We start from the raw sequence: 17,260 nt of genomic DNA, 5'->3' as shown, positions 1-17,260 counted from the left end.
CTTCATGTGCTGATGCATGCTCCCTGCTGCTACTGATCCCTCACATGCCCTCCACAAGGCAGCAGAGAATCCAGCAGAGAATCACCCCAGCTTCACTGCCCTGAAGACCTGACTGCCCCACACTATCCTATGAGGGCAGCTTGCATTGTGATCATGTTGATGCAAATGTGTACTGGACAGAAGCATTTCTGGTGGTCTCAGCACAGTCTTCTGCAGCTTCATCTTGCAGCTCTTTTCACTTCAGAAGCTACACTGTGGTAACTGACCCCAGGCTGCTTAAAGGAGAAACTTGCTTGTTTTTCTGGGCCCTTTACATCTCAGTCCTGTGTGCTCTGTTTCCATTTGTAATGATAGCCACAGAACTGCTGAAGAAACTGTTTCTGTTACTGGAACACTATCTGGCTGTACATCTGATAGATGGTGGTGGTTTGGTGTTATGTTGGGCTGGAAATTATCTCTGCTCACCCTAGGAGGCAGACTTCATGAACAAGTGTGTGACACAAGGGTATTAAAATAATGGAAGTTGTTTCCTTTGAAGCAATGTATAACAATTAAGCTTTTGGTCAGGGAGTTGTCACTGTGAATGTGGAGGGGATTGAGGTGGGGGGTTTTCAGTGCCTCTTACGAGCAAACTGCAAATGTCCCTGATCTAGCACTTCTGATTTGGAATTTTTTTTTCCCCCAGGAACAATAGGGTCAAAAAGCACGTACTGGGAGAAGCACCACAATCCAGTCTGATTACCAGTTTGGAAATGTCCATCTCCATTTCTGCATGGCCCCTGCCTCCCTGTCTCTTGGCCCCAGAAGCTGATACTGACACACTGTTAGTCTGTTCTTTGACTGCTTCTCTCTCTCTGTTCTCTCACTAGACCCATGTACAGGACTGACTTGATGGATTCCTGGCTGTAACACTGCCATTGCATCATTGCTGCTGGGCATGGGAAGATCTGTTCCTTACACACTCTAGGATCAGGACAAGGAAGCACTGCAATGGTTGTTTGCCTTTGCTTCCAGAGCTGCCCTTTGAGCACAGTGCAGCAATCAGCTGTGGAAGAAGTACAGGGCAGGGAAGCTCAGGGATGCTGCAGGGGTCTGAGCACATTTGGGCACAGGTCTTGGCTGGAAGCAGTTTAGCCCCACATCCAACAGGGCTAGGAAATGGCTTTAGGTCACTTAGAAAGTTATTTTGTTGACCTATTTATATAAAAGTTGCAAGCAGACACTTTTCTATTCAGCAAATTACTTGCCCTTTTAAATGTTAACCCTTTAGCAGAAATTCCTGTTTCTCCATAACTAATGAGAAGTTACATATATAGCTACTTTAACTCAATCTGATAATCAGAGCAGTTTTTCATTGGTTCTTGAGATTATCTTTAAAATCAGGCACAGTAAGCTCTGTTTTATTATGCCACTGCTGCTACTGCCTGATCATCAAACCACACAGCTTAAACTATCAAGGGACAGAAGCAGGGTGAAAAGTGACATTTCTTTTTTGCTGGTAAGACAGTTTACCATATTTCTGTTCTATGCATTCCAGTATGTAATGTTAGGGGACGTCTACTGAGCACGTCTACTGTGGAATTCTATATTGTTTCTTGAACTAGGAGCCTGAAGATCAGAAGTGTCTTTGCACTTCTGTTCTGGTCGTTTGCTGAGCACAAAACACCACTGTTGCAATAATTCTGATGGATTGTGCTTGAAAGAAGAGCCATCTTGAACAAGGTACTCCTCTCTGACTGCAAGAGATGAATGTAAAGGAATCCAGCCAAAATAGTCCTTAGTGTTTGGGACTTTGCAGACATGAGCATACTTTTTAAATGTATGTGTATATATATGTGTGTGTGTGTATGAATATTGCTTTATTGCAATCATCATTTGAAGCAGCTTTCTTTCTGGGATCCAAGTATATCACATCTAAAAGTACGTGGCTGTTTGTGGGCATCAAATTGTTGGGAAAATGGCTCTCTAAAGATGAAGAGAGAAAAAGGCTTGTTATATGGGGTTCTCTTGGATAATCTGTGCAGATAAGAAAATCCAACTACCTTTTCCTTATTCCCCAGGATAAGTCTCATCCGACCCTGTTGTGCACATTTGATGTGTTTCTGTCAAACGTGTGCTTAGAGGCCTAGATATTCAGAAGGTAGATAAGGTATCACTAATTTTTCTTTAAGGACCTACAAAAGTATTTTCTTATAGGCAGGGATGATTGTTTGCAATGGGTACCCCTCCTATTACACATACTAGCATGACAGATTGCTCTGGAGACTCTGCACTTTGGGTAATCTTAGTGGATGAAGGGGTGTACCTGTTGGTACAGACATGCTATTGCCTGTCACTGTTTTACTTTGTAGGTGCTAGTCAGTGTCTTATCTTTAGTGCTTGTTAGTGCTGCCTCTGGAAGAGACGTAAGCAAAGGAAGAGATTATGGCCACGGGAGAGCAAGTCATTTATGACTAATTGCTAAAATGTAAGGAATGGAAACTGAGCATTCAAGGGTGCAGATCTGCTGTGTCTGCTCCCACTGTGCACCACTCATTGTATCATAGAATTCTGGAATAGCTTCATCTGGAAGGGATCTTCAAACCCTCTGCCATGGGCAGCAACAGCTTCTACTAGACCAGGTTGCTGCAAGCCCCACTCAACCTGACCTGGAACACCGCCAGGGATGGGGTAGGAATGTCTTTTCTGGACAACTTGTGCCAATGTCTAATCGCCCTCACAGGGAAAAATTTCTGCACAATACCCCATATAACCCTGGCCTCTTCTTATTGGAAGCCATACCCCCTTGCCCCATCACTACATGCCCATCTCCAGCTTTCTTATAGCTCTTTTATGTATTGGAAGGGACTCTAAGTTCTCCCTGGATCCTTCTCTTCTCCAAGATGAACAAGCCCAGCTCTCATCCTGTCTCCATAGCAGAGGGACTCCAGTTCTCTGATCATCTCTTTGGCCTCCTCCAGATTTGCTCTAGCAACTCCATGCTTCTTATGTTGAGGACCCCAGAACTGGACACAGTACTGCAAGTGGGGGTCTCACAAAAGCAGAGTAGAGAGGTAGAATCCTCTCCCTTAATCTGCTGGTCATGCTGCTTTTGATGCAGCCCAGGATACAACGTGCTTTCTGGGCTGCAAACATGCATTGCTAGACCTTGTCAAGTGTCTTATCAATATCAGAATCTTGCTCTGGGAGCGAGAACAAGCAAAACACATTTTGAAAGAGTCCAGAGCCACTGCCAAATCAGAGCCTGAAGTTTCTGACTTTCTCTGAGATTTAGGTGAGTATAGAAGATCATGTGAATGAGCTGCAAGAAGAAAAATTTACATTGATTAAGCAACATACCTTATAAAAATGTTGATGTCAGAAGTGGAATAAAGCCTAGAACTCCCAGCTGTCTGCTATGGGCTGGCATATAATATCATATGTATCAGAGGATACCCCAAGCATATTGAAGAATCTTATGCACGTATCTCCATGCAAAATCCTTACTTCATGTTTTATCAGGCTTTTGTAAACTGATCTTACTTGTAGCCATCCAAGAGTCAGAGACACAAAAATCCTATTTTATGTCCATCCATTTGAGCCCATTACATTTATCTACACATTTCTTCTATCTCTTTTCTCTATCTCATCAAACATAAGCTTCTTGTCCCCACTTTTAAAGTCACTGACAGCTTCTTCTTGTCTTCCTGTCATCTCTCACTTCCCTATCTAGACGTTAACTCTATGATGTTAGAGTTATGTTTAACTAGATCATTAAATCTACTTCTCCCAATCATCCTCCATACTACTGCTTACACATTGAAGGTGCTGCTTACAATTCTCTTGGGCCACATCAACCTTATTCCTCAAGTCTCCCTGTAAAGCTCTGCTTTACAGAGTTTCTGAAACCTAGATGATATCTAGGCTACCCACATGCTGAGACTGTGTTGTCAACTGCTTGCACTACTTCCTCTCTCAGTGGTATCTGTCAAATAATTAATTTTACCTTATAAATTCTTATGAGAAAATGTTATTGTTTTATTATATATTCAACTGGACCCCAAATCTGGGGGTAAATCCCAGAATATTAATTTCTGGTGATAGATTTAGCAATAGCAGTCAGTCATCTGTCTTTCTGTTAATAAGAAGTTGAAAGCATTTGGAAAATCTGTGTTGTACAAATTCTGGTTAAAATTACTTAAAATTGCTTTTGGGAAGTGTAGACAGGAACCACAGGAGGGGAGGGGAAAGGCACAGATACAAGGCCTCATTTCCTTGAGCAGATAACAGGCAGAATTCTTCCCTGGAAACATACAGAAAGGATGGAAACACCATTGGAACCAACTTGAGACCACTTTGGAAATCGAGGTCATTACCACCTCCTGGTGCTGATAGACTGCTGGCAGCATACCTGATGTATCATTTCAGGGCATCGTCTCAGAAATTTTGTCTCTTCCTGCAGAGTGAAGGTGGTTCTCCTTTCTTTCTTTGTAGTTCTCGTACAGCTTTTCTGCCTTCACCCACAACTTTGCAGTGCTGCAGAAACTGGGCATTAGAACACAAGAAAGCAGCAGTAGTCTGGTCCCCAAGACATCCAGCTAAGAAGTTGATTTTTCTTCCACTGCTAGAAGCTGCTGTAATTCTACCTGCACTGCTAGTACTGGGCTTCCCTCTGAGCTAATAGGAGGACTACAAGTCTTGCATACGTTTAGGCGAGAGGTTTCAGCAATAAAGATGGCTCCCCTTTGTAAAAATTCTTCATTTCTGTCTAATTGTATCTACCTTCAGTGTCCAACTACCGGACTCTTTCCATATTTCTCTCGTAGATTTAAAAAATAAGAAAATACTTTTCTCCTACCTGAAATCATCTTCTCATGTAAGGTACTTATGGCTGGTGTGAAATGACTACTTAGCCTTTCCTTTGGCTAAGTTAAAAAGATTTACTTGGTCTATAACTGTTGATTTCTGAGTAAAGTTATCCAGGACTAAATCATTCACACCTCCCTTTTCAGAAGCATTTTCATATTGACAACAATTTTTTATTTAAAGCATTGATTCCAACAGAAGAAATTAATAGTGTTTCTAATGCTACATGTAGCTGCAATAACTTTTCTTTTAATTTATATGTATCCACAGTCTGTATGTTAGCTCCTCTAATTGTATTAATGTACTGCAGAATCTCATTCAGCTGGTTATGTGCTACTTCTTGAAATTATTTTCTGGTAAGTCTTTCAGAATTCAGTGCTCCGTGACCTAATTATGACTAACGTTTATGGCTTCTAACACAAAAATTTGCATTTAAACATGCTGTATTTGCTTCCAGGAGAGCCAGAGAGCCAGAAATGTCTAACACATTTCAAATGTTGCAGAACTGAACAAAGAACTTCTTGCGTGGGAGTGGGGGGAGTTTATCAAATTAGTAGCAACTACCTGGAAACATTCTGTCCTGGTTTACTTATCTTGACCTAAGTTTGTTTGCTTGTGTGCCTGAACACAACTTCTTGTAAGCACATGAATAATTCTACTTAATGCACCTCTCTCTATTTCATATTTAGTCAGAATTACTGTATTTATCACAGGGACCATAAGCAAACCTGATTAGAATGATAAGCACAAGAGGCCTCCCAGCCTCCCTGCTAAAATCAGCTAATGGTGACACTTCCTCTAAACAACCCCCACCCTGAAGAAAGTCTGCAGCAAAACAGGGTATTTTTTAAAAACCTGTAACTGAAGACGTTGTGAAATGAAAGCCAGAAATACTCCTTTTCTCTTGATTAGTTTCTGAAACATTGTAATTATTTTACAATTTAATTCAGACAAGGGGAACTATAGTCAGGCATAATCACATGCAAGAAGTTATACATGGATGCTGTTGTCTAGCTTTGTGAAATTCATGACTGGAAGGATATTCTTGGTTATGGATCAGGTCGCTTAATCTCTTCAGTAAAACAATTCTAATGATTACTATATCACAGCCCTTGCTAAGCATAGGGTTTTTCTCGCACGCTTCTATTCAAGACTGCTTCAGATCCTTTGTTGGTTAGAAATCATAATATTATTCTAAAGTCGGGCTATATACCCTTGGTCCTGTGCTAATGCTGTACTTATTTTTTCTCCTATCCTGACACTCCTTCCCTTTTCCCCAGCTTCTTCTGAAAGAGAGAGATCATAATCTCTGGCAAGTTTTGTTTGGTATTGTTTTTTCTTTTTTTTCTTATAATAACTAACCCAAGCTCTTTTGAGACTGAACATTCCACCCTCTTGTTACCCCAGTTGTAAAGCTCTGTTCAGTGTCTGTGCTAGTCAAGTAGTGCAAACATTGTTCCTTCAATATTGTTTTTAACTTTCAAGAAACTGTTTTTGTTTATACTGATTAGTGGTCTCTGTCTACAAACTCACTCTAAGTTTTCTGGGTTTCAGGCTCTTTGGAGCAGCCGTCTCCTTGCAGTGGCGTTGGGCTCATTTGCTGTGCTCAGGTAACAGCAAATAATGCAAACTGGAAACATCTTTTTTAAACACCACATATTGCTACATAGATCAGGTCCATATTCTTCATATTACATGTTGCCAAAAAATCATCAAATCAGAAACTTTTAGTGAAAAAGTGTAATTTTAAATTAAAACTTCATCAGGAGACAATTCCGAGAATTGAATTTTTGGTTAAAAAGAAAGAGAGTGAGCCCACAATAACCTTGTAGAGATGTAGAGTCCCATATTGTGGAAGATGTTCTCCAAACATCCTTGCATAAGCCTTCAGTGAATTGGGATAATGACTAGGCCCTAAGTATTCTATATCTCCCAATGAGTGCTTTGACCAGGATCATATCAGTTATTCTCTGTGTCCGTTTTCTGAATATGCAGAAATAACGTTGCTCCGGGAGGCCTGTGAGCTGCAAATGTCTGGAGGCTGAGAATGCTCAGAGAGAAGCATGGATGCTCTATTACTATGATTCTCTCTAAGCATCTGGTTTTGACTATGGTCAGAAACAGGATTTGGGAAAACATAAACATTGGTTCCAACCCACTGTGGCTCTCTGCTGCTCTTCAATTGTCACAAACCAGATGACAAAAATGCAGGAAGAAAGAAAGATAGAACACCCACACCTTCTCCCACCCTTGATAAAATTGCAGGAATTGTAGATTTCCTTTCAGGCAGGTGGTGCTTTAGTGCAAAGTACTATTTACTGCTATGAGAAGAACAGTTCCTATAGAAGGAATTATATAGCTGAGTTGGTGCCCTTTCTGACAGATTCAGGATCAGCTTTTGTCAGGCTGGCAGAAGTATGCAGCTAACGCTTCAACCCACTGGTAGAAATACCAACAAAACTGGTCTGAATTATTATTCTGTTCTAGATACTATCTGGAATGGGAGGAGTTGTGTGGCATTTGGGGCTCCAGCTGTGCATTGCTGCTGCGCTGCTCTTTGGTGGAGGAAGAGGGAGAGGTAAGAGGAGATCTGGAATAGGTCCACTGCACAAAGACAGGCACACACCTGTGCTCATTTTTCATTCACAGACCCTTTGGTATGGAATCCAAGGTCTTGTGACTACCCTGTCCCAGGAGCCAGTACAGCTGGCTGACAATGCCAGGCCTAGGGGACTGAGCCAGGACAACCTGGGCACCAGAAAAAGTGCAGCCACTGCCCAAGGTCCCTGCCCTATGATCTTACACTCATCTCATGCAGTGAAGTGTGTTACAACAGAGTAAGAACATGATGAGGAAGATCTGATGCAGTGTCAGCAAAGGAAGTACTAGCAAGTAATGCATTTATTTAGTGTGCTGAGCAAGGCATCATCCAGTGATATATGAATCCAGTTCTGGTCTCCTTCCTCTGCAGAGCTCTCTGGCAGCCTAAGCTGCCTGAATAACTACATGACTACCGTGAGCTGCATGTGGGTAACGGAGAAGCCCATGGGCAATGGACCTTTCCACCTGCATTTCACCAAGTAAGAGCTGCACACCAAGAGCTGTCTGTGGTAGCCCCAGCGCTGGCTTGGACAGGACAGAACTGAGAAGCAGAGATGGAGCCCAGCTGTGGGCTTTACTCCCTCCACAGCAGGAGACCTGTGGCACAGCTAGCTCTGCCACCCCATCACCCCAGGCCTCAGAAGCTGCTCTCTCCTGTGGTACAACAGCCTCAGGGGCCACAGCAGTCAAGTGCACATGGCTGCATGGTCTCCCGTCAGCTGTGGGCTCTCCACCTGTTCAGTGAACCATTCTGGCAGGCATCTCAGAGCAGAAAACCTTTCCTTCCTGGCCTCTGGGTCCCCATGACCTGGGAACTTCCAGAGCCCATCCTATGTAAAGCTGTCTAATCAACTTCTAATAATTTATTTCCTTTTTGCCTAGAAATTAAACACCTAATGGTTTAATGTACATTATATATATAAATACAAGTCATAATCTTTAATAAGAGATTTAGAATATTATCTGAATAGTTAAATAGATTTAGAATATTATCTGAATAATTTTTCCTCTAATAGAAGAAATCAGGTGAATAGTTTGCTAATTGATAGGATAACTTGAGTTTAATGTATTTAGGTTATGTAGAAACATTGACTTGACCACCAGTAACTATTATATGATGGTAAGCCACTCTGAGTTAGATGCCTTATATTCTGCTACGGTTAAGTAAAAAATAGCCTAACTCTTATTAATACTAGGTTTTAAATCTATGGAAAGATGGGCAAGCTGATAAACTGTGATATCCCAGTTTCCTGTGGGATCACATGCAATGTGAAAAAATTGCTAACAAGTGGCTAAACCACAAAAAGGCAAAGCATCTTTGAATATACTTTGCTGTCAGTAGTGGTTTGTTTGTAGTGAAAGAGGACTTAATGAACAGCTTATTGTTACCTTTGTGCTATGCACTTGTAACCAACTGTCCATCCACTCTTTCCCCCAACCCACCTGCTTTCCTGCAGTGACAGCAGCTCTCTCACTTTCAGAGGGAGTAGGGAACAGCTACCGGATGCTATGTGCAGCTTCCATGAGATCTGGTGCTCTCAGCAGTAAGGTTATAAAGGTGTCTTCTTCCTATCCAGCCCTGCCATCCATCCAGCCAGCTGGTTTGCTTGCTGTCTGCACTAAAGAGGTTCATGGTCTTCCAGAGTGTGGTGCTGTGCTAAGGTGCCACATATGCATAAACTGAAAAGCACTTAAATTGTATGACTTAAAAGAAACTTTCAGCCTTTTTATTCTTCTAGCCTCTGGTCAAAGGGCCACAACGCCAGCTGCAAACTGACTGCCACAGAGAGCATGCAGAATCAGTACCACTGCACAATTCATCTAGCCAGCCAGATCTTGGAAACAGATGGTTATAGAGTCTCTCTCCAGGGAAACTTCTTTGGATGTAATCAGACATACATGGCCTTTCTAGAGTACAATCCCCGCAAGCACAGTAAGTATGAACCAGGACAGCTGAGAGCTGAGGCTCTGCCCAGCAGCTTCAGGATAGGTCTGATATGCTGCCTAACAAAGGATGTCTCAAAGATAGCAAGGGAAAACAATGAAAACAATCAAGTCTGCCCATCCCCAGAGATTGCACTGTGTGGACTGCACCAGTAAGGATGCAGTCGCTGAGTCTCTCCATCCTGACTTTTCCCAGACTTCAGAGGGGCTGGCTCTGGAGCACCATTCAACAATACTTCTCATCTGCATCATGTTTTCTTGTGCCCGGGGTAATTTGCAATTGGATTGCTTCAATTATTTGTTCGTTTTGTTGTTTTATTTTTCTCTAAGAAATTATGTAATGAGGAGTCGTAGATTTTAACGGAGTGTCCCATGGCCTGGTACCAGGGAGAAATTCTCAAAACCTGTCCGTATTTGTGGTATGTTGTAAGGGCAGAAAGTGATATCCAGAGTGGTTCTTTGCTTGCAAGATTAACCCTAGGGACTACTGGAGTTATCCTTAATTTATGTCAGATCTGTAGCTGTTCTGATGCTGTAAGCTAACTTGGTCTACTGCTAGTGTTAGTATCCCTCTTTAGACTCAGCTTTATTTCCATTATTTCAGTCACCCTAATATCATGCATTTTCTTTTGTGGTGTCCCAAACACTGTGAAAAAAACCTCACCTCCTCTATTTGTAGTAAAACTTGATCCACCTTTGAACATCCAGAGCAATGCCACTGCCAGCAAGTGCCAGATATGGTGGAGTGTGTGGAATGTGCCTTGGTACCTCGCTGAAATTCTCCAATATGAGTTGCAGTATAAGGAGTACAGCATGTCCTGGGAGGTAACTGGATGAGGCATACAGTGATCCTACCTTTTTCTTCGGGTACAATGGCCTTGCCACTGAGCTCCGCCAGCTGGCTTAAGATGGCCTTTCTGGTTTCCCATACTAAGGCTGAGAGATTTTACATTAAACATCAATACTGAAGTTCAATAACTCTCCTTCTTATGAACCCTGCATCATTATTCAGGCCCTCTTCTTGCATCTAAAAAAAAGAAAACATGGAACAGAGAAGGGAAAAACCAACAAAAAAAGAGTATTTAAAAGACCATCCTTTTGCCCAATCTCATTAACAGCAATGCTTTGTAATACTTTGCAGGTTGCAATGAACAAGACACTGCCCAGTTCACTTCCACAAGTAGAAATTGAAGCCACAGAGCTTCGCAGTGGCATTGCTTATGCTGCAAGAGTTCGCTGCAAAGTTTCTGAAAATGAGAATTCATACCACAGTCAATGGAGTGAGTGGAGCCAGACGACAGTGTTAAAAAGAGCAGGTACAAAGAATATTCATCTCATTTTGTTTCTTTTAATGTCCATGTTAAAAAAAAAAAAAAAAAAAAAAAAAAAAAAAAAGGTAAAAGGAAGCTTTTCAAATCAGAGCTAGCTTTCTTCAATTATTCATAGCCAAATTATTTTCCTTAAGGCCTTTAGCTGCCTGTTTCATTTGCAATCCTTGGTTATTTGGGGTTCTATCTTGACTTCCAGACTTTTCATTAAAAAATTTTGTGCTGATTCTTTTTCTAGATGTCCCCAAAGTCTCGGAAAAGATTCTAAATATCAAAACTATGCAGTACTTGTTCATTCCTCTGAGTTTTGGCACTCTACTCTATTTATTCTGGAACTGCAAGCTTTCCTCAAGGTATGTGATTTTCAATAAGTTCCCCTTGATCTTTATGGCCTGAAAAGGGTAAATCAAGAGTCATTACATTATTTTTTCTTCCTGTTTCTGCTGCACAGACTCAGTAATTTCCAAAAGGTCTTCTGACAATCTTGGAATGTGACATGTTCCTTGGCTGATGATAGTTAATGACACACTATACAGTCCTTAAGGAGACCAAAATACCTTTGAGACTCCCAAATTTGGCTGAAGTCCAAGGATGATGGTATCTTAAAGTTAAAGAAATTTAAGCACATGGAAATATTTGAAGTTTCATGTAGATAAATTAAAAGTGCAAGTACACAGCAACCCATAAAGGCTGTTAAACGAATGTCAATGCTAAGCTACATGTGATATTCCTGGCAGGAGTCAGTAAGTAAAATACCAATAAAGGCAAAATAAACTGACTCTGATTCATTTGAGACCAAGTTGCACAGAGAAAAAAGTGGTTTCAGAACCTTGGTTCAAAAATCCTCTGCAATTTTTTATTCTGGCAGAGGATAGGTACCTCTTTCTTTTTTACCTTGACATATATTATTATGCTCCATATACACATCTTTTGTAGAGAAACAGAACACATTATGTCCACATGATAAAATATTTTTATAGGATAGACTCCAATAAAGGGGCAAGAATGTCTGGCAGAATTTCTCTGTTTAAATGTAATGAAACCAGAACTCTTTAAAATACTTTCAGAAACAGTGGTTTAGATCAAGTAAGCTGATAAACAAATGCTTAAATAGCTCAGTGTATATAATGAGTAGTAGACAAGTATATTAAGTTTGTGGCATAGTCCAAATGAACTTATGAGACTGTGCTTCAGGTTAGAAACATTAAATGCATGCACAGGTGGCAGAAAAATAATTGCACGAGAAGTCAGAAATTATGATGAGTGGGCTTCTTGTGCAATCTTAGTAACAAAGTGGGCTGGGGTTCATCTAGCCAGTATCATGGAGACGGAGCACAGAAAAACTCTATTTTTTTTAAGTGGTGTTTTCTCACTTTAGGGCAAAAAGCCTCGCCTGCTTTAACATTCCCACGCCAGCTGCTTTCTTTCAGCCACTCTATAGTTTGCACAATGGGAATTTTAAGGTAAGAAATAAATTTCATTTCTTTCTTATGACCCTCCGTTTATGAGAGGAGGATTTTTTTCTGGGATTAATAATTCTAGCTCCTGAGCAGAGTTACTGATACATGATTCTGATCTTCCTAAAAGGTTATAGTTTCTCATTTTGCTGCTTCCACATACTAGTTAACCACCAGAGCTTCTGTCCAGCCTCTTGCTCCTTAGAAGTGGAACTCCTTCAGTGGCTCCCAGCTCAGAGTGAATGCAAAAGGTGCACCTTTTCCAAACCAAAGTGATACCAGCAGCTTGCATTATATTCTAGTGGTGTAATCTTGTAAAAATTCTTGTAAAAATTTGTGAAATTAGCTGCTAGGTTTTTACCCTATTATTCTAACTTTACCTGTTGGATTTGCACTAAACATCTGGGTTATTGTGCCAAAGCTATATAAAGAAAGAAAAGTTATTTTGGAGTAACTATGCAAAATGACCCCAAGTTACTGATGCTTTCATTAGGACTGGGTTGGACTGAATGAGGCTTGTAGCCAGCTTGAAAGAGAAGAGGCCAGCAACTCAAGCAAAGTGAATGCAGATAGAGTTTTTGATCTAAACACCCAAGAACTGATTTCCCAGATCTCATTGGAACCTACGGGAAGTACAGATGTGGTTACTGCAGAAGAAAACTTTGCATTTGCCTCAGGTCCAAGCCAGCAGTATGTCCCCATCAGGTACATAAGAGCAGAAGAGATAAAGATGTGGCCAGGACTATTGTTTGCACCAAACCATGCTGATGATACTGTTGGCCCGAAATTCTCTGAAATAATTAAAGACAACCTTGAGAGCCCTAGTGTTGGAAGGAATTATCCCTCTCACTCACAGCATGGAAAAGGTGACTTTCTTATGCTTCGAGAATCTTTGGGGATAAAAGATGTGTTATTCAGTGGTAGTGACTATTGTACTTTGTGTGACAATGATACCACAGGAGGTTTGATTTCCGCTGAACTACTGAAGCTTTCTAATCACAATAATCATGTTAAACATCAGAAAGATCAGTGACCTTCCCTGAAGAATATTGCCTACAAAGTTCCTTGTGCTCTCCTATCACCTCCCAAGCAGCACAAATGGTGACTGTGCAGACAGTTTCAAACATGTATCATTTTAAAACACATCCTCAATTGCTGTACTTCAGAAGAAGATTGTGACTAAGTTCCCTGTCCAGCAAATACTACCCCTACAGGCATTCCCTAAATTAACCTTCTGGCTGCTGTGTCGAGACACCCTTTCCAAAAAGTGTGCTAAACTGTTGTGAGCAGTCTTTATCTGTAAGAAAAACAGGAACAGGTAGAGGAGTTAACATCTGATTTGTGTGATGCCACAGGAGGTGATAGCAGTGATTAGTTTTCAGTGTTTTAAGCAAAGGGCTTTTCTGATACCTGAAAAATATCCCATTTCTGGTTCTTGGTGCTTTTTAACTTACAGAAACTATATTCAAGGGTGCTTCTATTACTCCGCTACAATCTAATGGCAAGAGAAGTACATGATGTTGCTGTCATTAACAGTTACTGTTATTTCCCCAGAATGAGAAAATCAGTAAAACAATGCCACATACCAGGAGAATGTTGGTGATCCCAAACTTTTAGACCCCATAGCGCGGTTTGATGTATTGTCCCAAATTTCAAATCTTCAGAATCTGAGGGACGCTTTTTGAAATTGTCAGATCAATTGTATCTTAGATTCATCAGTTCTTGGCAGACAAGAACCTCGCAGACGTGGTGAGTTCCCCCTTTCTTATGAACATGTCTGCACAGAAATATAACCATTTTCATAAAATCTTGTTTTGTTAATAAGGTATTCTGTACCAGCTGTATTAGCAAAATGAGAATGGGAACAATTATATTCAGATATGAGTAAGGAGAAGCAGGTCAGGCTTCTATGGAAGGGAGAGTGCATTAAGGGAGTTTGCATTAATAGAGAAGCAAAAGAAAACTGAGATTGAATGTAGTCAGAAATTATTTGAGAGAAATGAAAAGTCAAAGACTGTGCTGCTTGTGTCCATCAGGGCAAGATAGGAAGTCTATAAGAACTGAGTCTGCAGATGACAGGCTGATGGTTGAAAGGCTGAAATGATATTCCAGCATCAGCAGTTCTCCAAGTGAAACCTCTTAAAAACTTTTAGCTGCTTCTGCTTTTATGGAATTACTTAAAAATATTAGTTGTTGCAGCTAAAACCAAAATGCCTCTTCTTTACAATTAGGTCTTTGGAAAAACAAAGCCTCATTTTTATTTAGCCACTGAAATACTACAAATTTTCTAAAGCCCCCCCTCCCCCCTTTTTTTCCCGTTTCCTTTGTTTTTAAAATTTTTTTGTACTTTTTTTGGTGTGTCATTTTTGAGACCGGTATTAGGTTCAAGCTATGGTTTTTCACAGCTTCTTCCAGAATCTCTGAACTATTCTAAGGCTGACTTTTGCCTCTAAGAGTGATACATATCCTTCCAGTGGAAGATAGAGAACTACAGTCTAATAAAGAGACATAATATTGGCTATGGTCAAACCTGTGAAGCCTTTCATATCCTGGGACTACTGAGCGCATGCTATTTGTATCACCTGCAACCAGAACAAAGTAGACAGCATTTTCCCCTTTTTCTTCTATTGAGTTTTGTCAAAAGAAACTATTTTGGAAGGTACTTAAGTAGTGCTTGTAAGCCACTAAGGAGCTGGAAATGTTCTGTGACAAAGATTTTGGTTTAATTGTAGATATGCTTTTTGGTGGTGTGTTTGGGGGTTGTTGGTTTGGGTTGGGTTGGTTTGGTTTGGTTTGGTTTGGTTTGTCTGTCTCACCTGGGACTCCTACTCACATAAACTGCCCAGGGCATGGGGACTCTATTTAGCCTCCATCTAGGTCTGAGGCACACAGCTTGTCTTCAGTTCTGTTTTTGTGTCGCTTCCTGTATGGCCCCTGGGCACGGGCTTCAGTTAGTTATATTTGGATAGCCCCCTTGAGTGGATGTGGTAGTGTCTCCCGCTCCCCAGGGCAGTGTCCCCCTCCCCAGGGCAGTGTCCCCCTCCCCGGAGCAGTGTCCCCCTCCCCGGAGCAGTGTCCCCCTCCCCAGGGCAGTGTCCCCCTCCCCAGGGCAGTGTCCCCGCTCCCCAGGGCAGTGTCCCCCTCCCTGGAGCAGTGTCCCCGCTCCCCAGGGCAGTGTCCCCCTCCCTGGAGCAGTGTCCCCGCTCCCCAGGGCACTGTCCCCGCTCCCCAGGGCACTGTCCCCCTCCCCAGGGCAGTGTCCCCGCTCCCCAGGGCACTGTCCCCCTCCCCAGGGCAGTGTCCCCGCTCCCCAGGGCAGTGTCCCCGCTCCCCAGGGCACTGTCCCCCTCCCCAGGGCAGTGTCCCCCTCCCCGGAGCAGTGTCCCCCCTCCCCAGGGCAGTGTCCCCCTCCCCGGAGCAGTGTCCCCCCTCCCCAGGGCAGTGTCCCCCTCCCTGGAGCAGTGTCCCCGCTCCCCAGGGCAGTGTCCCCCTCCCCAGGGCACTGTCCCCCTCCCTGGAGCAGTGTCCCCCTCCCCGGAGCAGTGTCCCCGCTCCCCAGGGCAGTGTCCCCCTCCCCAGGGCACTGTCCCCCTCCCTGGAGCAGTGTCCCCCTCCCCAGGGCACTGTCCCCCTCCCCAGGGCAGTGTCCCGCTCCCCAGGGCAGTGTCCCCCTCCCTGGAGCAGTGTCCCCCTCCCTGGAGCAGTGTCCCCCTCCCCAGGGCAGTGTCCCCCTCCCCAGGGCAGTGTCCCCCCTCCCCAGGGCAGTGTCCCCGCTCCCCAGGGCAGTGTCCCCCTCCCTGGAGCAGTGTCCCCCTCCCCAGGGCAGTGTCCCCCTCCCCAGGGCAGTGTCCCCCTCCCTGGAGCAGTGTCCCCGCTCCCCAGAGCAGTGTCCCCCTCCCTGGAGCAGTGTCCCCCTCCCCAGGGCAGTGTCCCCCTCCCCAGGGCAGTGTCCCCGCTCCCCAGGGCAGTGTCCCCCTCCCCGGAGCAGTGTCCCCCCTCCCCAGGGCACTGTCCCCCTCCCTGGAGCAGTGTCCCCGCTCCCCAGGGCAGTGTCCCCCTCCCTGGAGCAGTGTCCCCGCTCCCCAGAGCAGTGTCCCCCTCCCTGGAGCAGTGTCCCCCTCCCCAGGGCAGTGTCCCCCCTCCCCAGCCCGGCCCGATGCCCCTCGGCGCGTGGCCGCCCCCTGCTGGCGGATCCCGGACGGCTCCTCCCGCGTGCCCCCCCACAGGCAGCGTTGACTTCCCCCGATTCTCTCCAAATGCCTCACATCTTCCTAAAGGCATCATGCCTAGACTTGGATATACTTATTCAACTGCATCCTCATTTGTTACATGAAGAATGAAATAAGTACTAGCTGCCGTTCTCCAATTCTGTATGTCATTACATGCTAAAATAGTATTTATTTGCAGTAACTCACTATTAATTCATTACATAAATTCTGGTACCCTGTAGCTCTCACATCCTATTTCAATATGTTGCTAGTAAACTATTATTTCAGAGTTTATATTAATAATTTGCTTTCTTTTTTGAAATGCTTTACTTTGCACTCTATGTAATTCCATATTAGAGTGTATTTCACATATGTCAAAATATTTTTTCTCTTCATTTTTGTCTTCCCAAGTGACTAAAATCTTTCCCAGAATAATATCACAAATCTTGTACACATACTTTCTATTTCATTATCAAAACTGATGAAAACATTGAATCAGATCAGGTTTGAGCCTGGAATGCTCCTTGAAATGCCATTCCACTTTAACAAGGAACTGCTAATGATTAGACTCAAACACATTATCAAAAAATTTAATAACTCATTACAAGACTAGCTGCTCCCTTTTAGGTCAACTAGCTTCCTTAGTATTCCTTTAAAATTGAACTGCGTCAAAAATCTTAGCAAAGTCAAATTATATACTACCTACCCTGTTAGCAGCAAGTAAACATTTTTGTCAAAGATGGAAGTTATATTGTTTCTCTGTTTATCCACTTGGTGTAGCATTATTTTGGGCCTTACTTTTCCAACATTTGAAAATGAGACTCTATCATTATGAAGTCCTCTAGTGTTCTTGAATGGCTTCTCAGAAATAACTTTT

General features: G+C 42.9%; 1 protein-coding gene across 1 annotated transcript; it reads left to right on the top strand.

Moving 5' to 3' along the window:
• The first annotated feature begins 982 nt into the window (after nt 1–982).
• Nucleotides 983–14,913, top strand: LOC129127348 (interleukin-9 receptor-like). The gene is made up of 9 exons (XM_054643905.2): nt 983–6,455; nt 7,333–7,423; nt 7,817–7,925; nt 9,186–9,379; nt 10,070–10,215; nt 10,532–10,706; nt 10,957–11,071; nt 12,097–12,181; nt 12,669–14,913. The coding sequence occupies exons 2-9, from the start codon at nt 7,345–7,347 to the stop codon at nt 13,206–13,208; spliced, it is 1,443 nt and encodes a 480-aa protein (XP_054499880.1). The 5' UTR covers nt 983–6,455; nt 7,333–7,344; the 3' UTR covers nt 13,209–14,913.
• Nucleotides 14,914–17,260: the final 2,347 nt, after the last annotated feature.

This window comes from Agelaius phoeniceus, chromosome 16, assembly GCF_051311805.1.
Source record: "Agelaius phoeniceus isolate bAgePho1 chromosome 16, bAgePho1.hap1, whole genome shotgun sequence".
NCBI lineage: Eukaryota > Metazoa > Chordata > Aves > Passeriformes > Icteridae > Agelaius > Agelaius phoeniceus.
Note: the sequence above shows the minus strand (reverse complement) of the source record. Positions and strands in the feature narration are given on the sequence as shown.

What these genes read in the sequence shown, in the direction of transcription:
- LOC129127348 (XM_054643905.2), top strand. Translation starts at nt 7,345, where the DNA reads ATGGGAGGAGTTGTGTGGCATTTGGGGCTCCAGCTGTGCATTGCTGCT. An exon ending in GACAGTGTTAAAAAGAGCAG is followed by an intron (nt 10,707 to 10,956) that starts GTACAAAGAATA and finishes TTCTTTTTCTAG; the next exon opens with ATGTCCCCAAAGTCTCGGAA. An exon ending in TGCACAATGGGAATTTTAAG is followed by an intron (nt 12,182 to 12,668) that starts GTAAGAAATAAA and finishes TGCTTTCATTAG; the next exon opens with GACTGGGTTGGACTGAATGA.